The 1858-nt window shown below is 47.2% G+C and overlaps 1 protein-coding gene across 7 annotated transcripts in view; it reads left to right on the top strand.

Moving 5' to 3' along the window:
* Prkag2 (protein kinase AMP-activated non-catalytic subunit gamma 2) overlaps nucleotides 1-1858 on the top strand; it is a 243123-nt gene that overhangs the window by 239154 nt on the left and 2111 nt on the right. For all 7 annotated transcript variants that reach the window (XM_021161710.2, XM_029477173.1, XM_021161709.2 and 4 more), the window contains one exon: nucleotides 753-846. In XM_021161710.2, coding sequence (XP_021017369.1) covers nucleotides 753-846 — 94 coding nt within the window. The remainder of the gene's footprint in view (nucleotides 1-752; nucleotides 847-1858) is intronic.

Here is a 1858-nt window from a genome sequence, read left to right as displayed (position 1 = left end):
AAAAAAAAAAAAAAAAGATTAGTAATCTGGAGTCTGTATCATTCCTTTATAGATACTTTGAAATTTGAAAGCTCACCAGACAGAACGGGCTGGTTTTTCTTGCTGTGGTCAAGCAATGGATGTTATATTTTACCTCTGGGTCCAACCCTTTCTGCAGACTGCCCACTGTGTAGTTCTGGCTTTCTAGCCACATTCATTGTATTGGTCACATGTGGGCCAGGAGGGTGGCTCAGTGGATAAATCGCCTCTGTGCAAGCATGAGGACCTGGGTTTGGATCCCAGCACCCACCCACGAGGGGCAACAGTATGGTCCTGGAACCTCAGCCCTGGTGGCAGAGATTGGTGGCCAGCGAGGCTAGTGGAGTGGGAAACCTCGGGTTCACGGGGAGATTCTGTCTTAGAAGTTAATGTGGGGCTGGAGAGATGGTTCTGAAGCTATGAATACTGACTGCTCTTCCAGTGGACACAAGTTGGATTCCCAGCACCCACATGACTGCTCAAAACCATCTTTAACTCCAGTGCCAGGGGATCAGACACCCTCTTCTGGCATCCAACTGCACTGTATGCGTGTAGTATACAGACATATATGCAGGCAAAATACTCATACACAGAAAATATAAATAAATAAATAAAGTGAAGCAATAAAAAACAAAAAGAAACCTCTGGCCTCTGTGTGCAAATGTACCCCTCCTATACACACGCACACACACACACAAACAGTAAACTCACACCTGGGCTTTTTCTCTTTGCAGGTCCATCGGCTGGTTGTAGTGAATGAAGCAGATAGTATCGTCGGTATTATCTCCCTGTCAGACATCCTGCAAGCCCTGATCCTCACACCAGCAGGTAAAAAAATGCAGATTTTAGGCCAGCATAATATCACATGTACTTAATCCTGGCACCTGCGGAGTAGAGATAGGTGCATTTCTGTGAGCTCCAGGTCAACCAGGGAACATAATCGAAAGATATGAGATAGAGAGAAAAGGCTCAAAAGATAGAGAGAAAGGTAGATAGGTTGGTAGGAAGATAGATAGATAGATAGATAGATAGATAGATAGATAGATAGATAGATAGATAGATTGACTGATTTCCAGGACAGGCACTGAGATGCTGAGGTCTCCCCCTACCACCCACCCTGTGTTTGTTGCTCTGCAGTCCTTTCTCGCTTTCCTTCTCATCTTGAAGTTCCAATGTTCTCCTTGGGTAAGCAAATCTTCTAGGAAACACACAGAGGAGCAGGGGTGGCGAGCTGGCTGTGTGTCTGTAGAAAGAGGTAGCTTGATGGCTCTGAAAACAGTCACATCCTCCTTTACATTCTCTTTGCGCCCCTCCCCCACCTCTCCAGCAGCAGGACAGAAAACCAGCTTAGCCTTTTCCCACAGAGTCACAGACCCAAGACAGACATGACAATAGGTGCTGAACTCTCGTAGCTGATCATTAAACTATGTGCACACTGTAGTGGTATTGCTTTTCTTTAGTTCAGTAATCAGTCTCCGCTAAGATGAGCTGTTTGAATACAGGCGGCATACGCCAGCTGATATGAGGCCCCCAACACACACACAGTAGAGGACTTCCGGGTGTGTGTTCATTCAGAGATGATGCACCTAACTCTCAAGAGACTGGAGGCCCCAGGGAGTTTAGAGGTCAGGTGAGGTGGGGGATGGGGGCATCCACGTGGAGGTGGGGGGTAGGGAGGAGGTATGGGATGTAGGACAGCCAGATGGTAGACAGGAATCAGGGGGATAAAATATGGAGTATAAAAAATTAATACCAGCACTCGGGAGGCAGAGGCAGGCGGATTTCTGAGTTCGAGGCCAGCCTGGTCTACAAAGTGAGTTCCAGGACAGCCAGGGCTATA

This window comes from Mus caroli, chromosome 5, assembly GCF_900094665.2.
Source record: "Mus caroli chromosome 5, CAROLI_EIJ_v1.1, whole genome shotgun sequence".
In the NCBI taxonomy this organism is placed as follows: Eukaryota; Metazoa; Chordata; class Mammalia; order Rodentia; family Muridae; genus Mus; species Mus caroli.
This window is presented reverse-complemented; position numbering and strand designations above follow the sequence as displayed.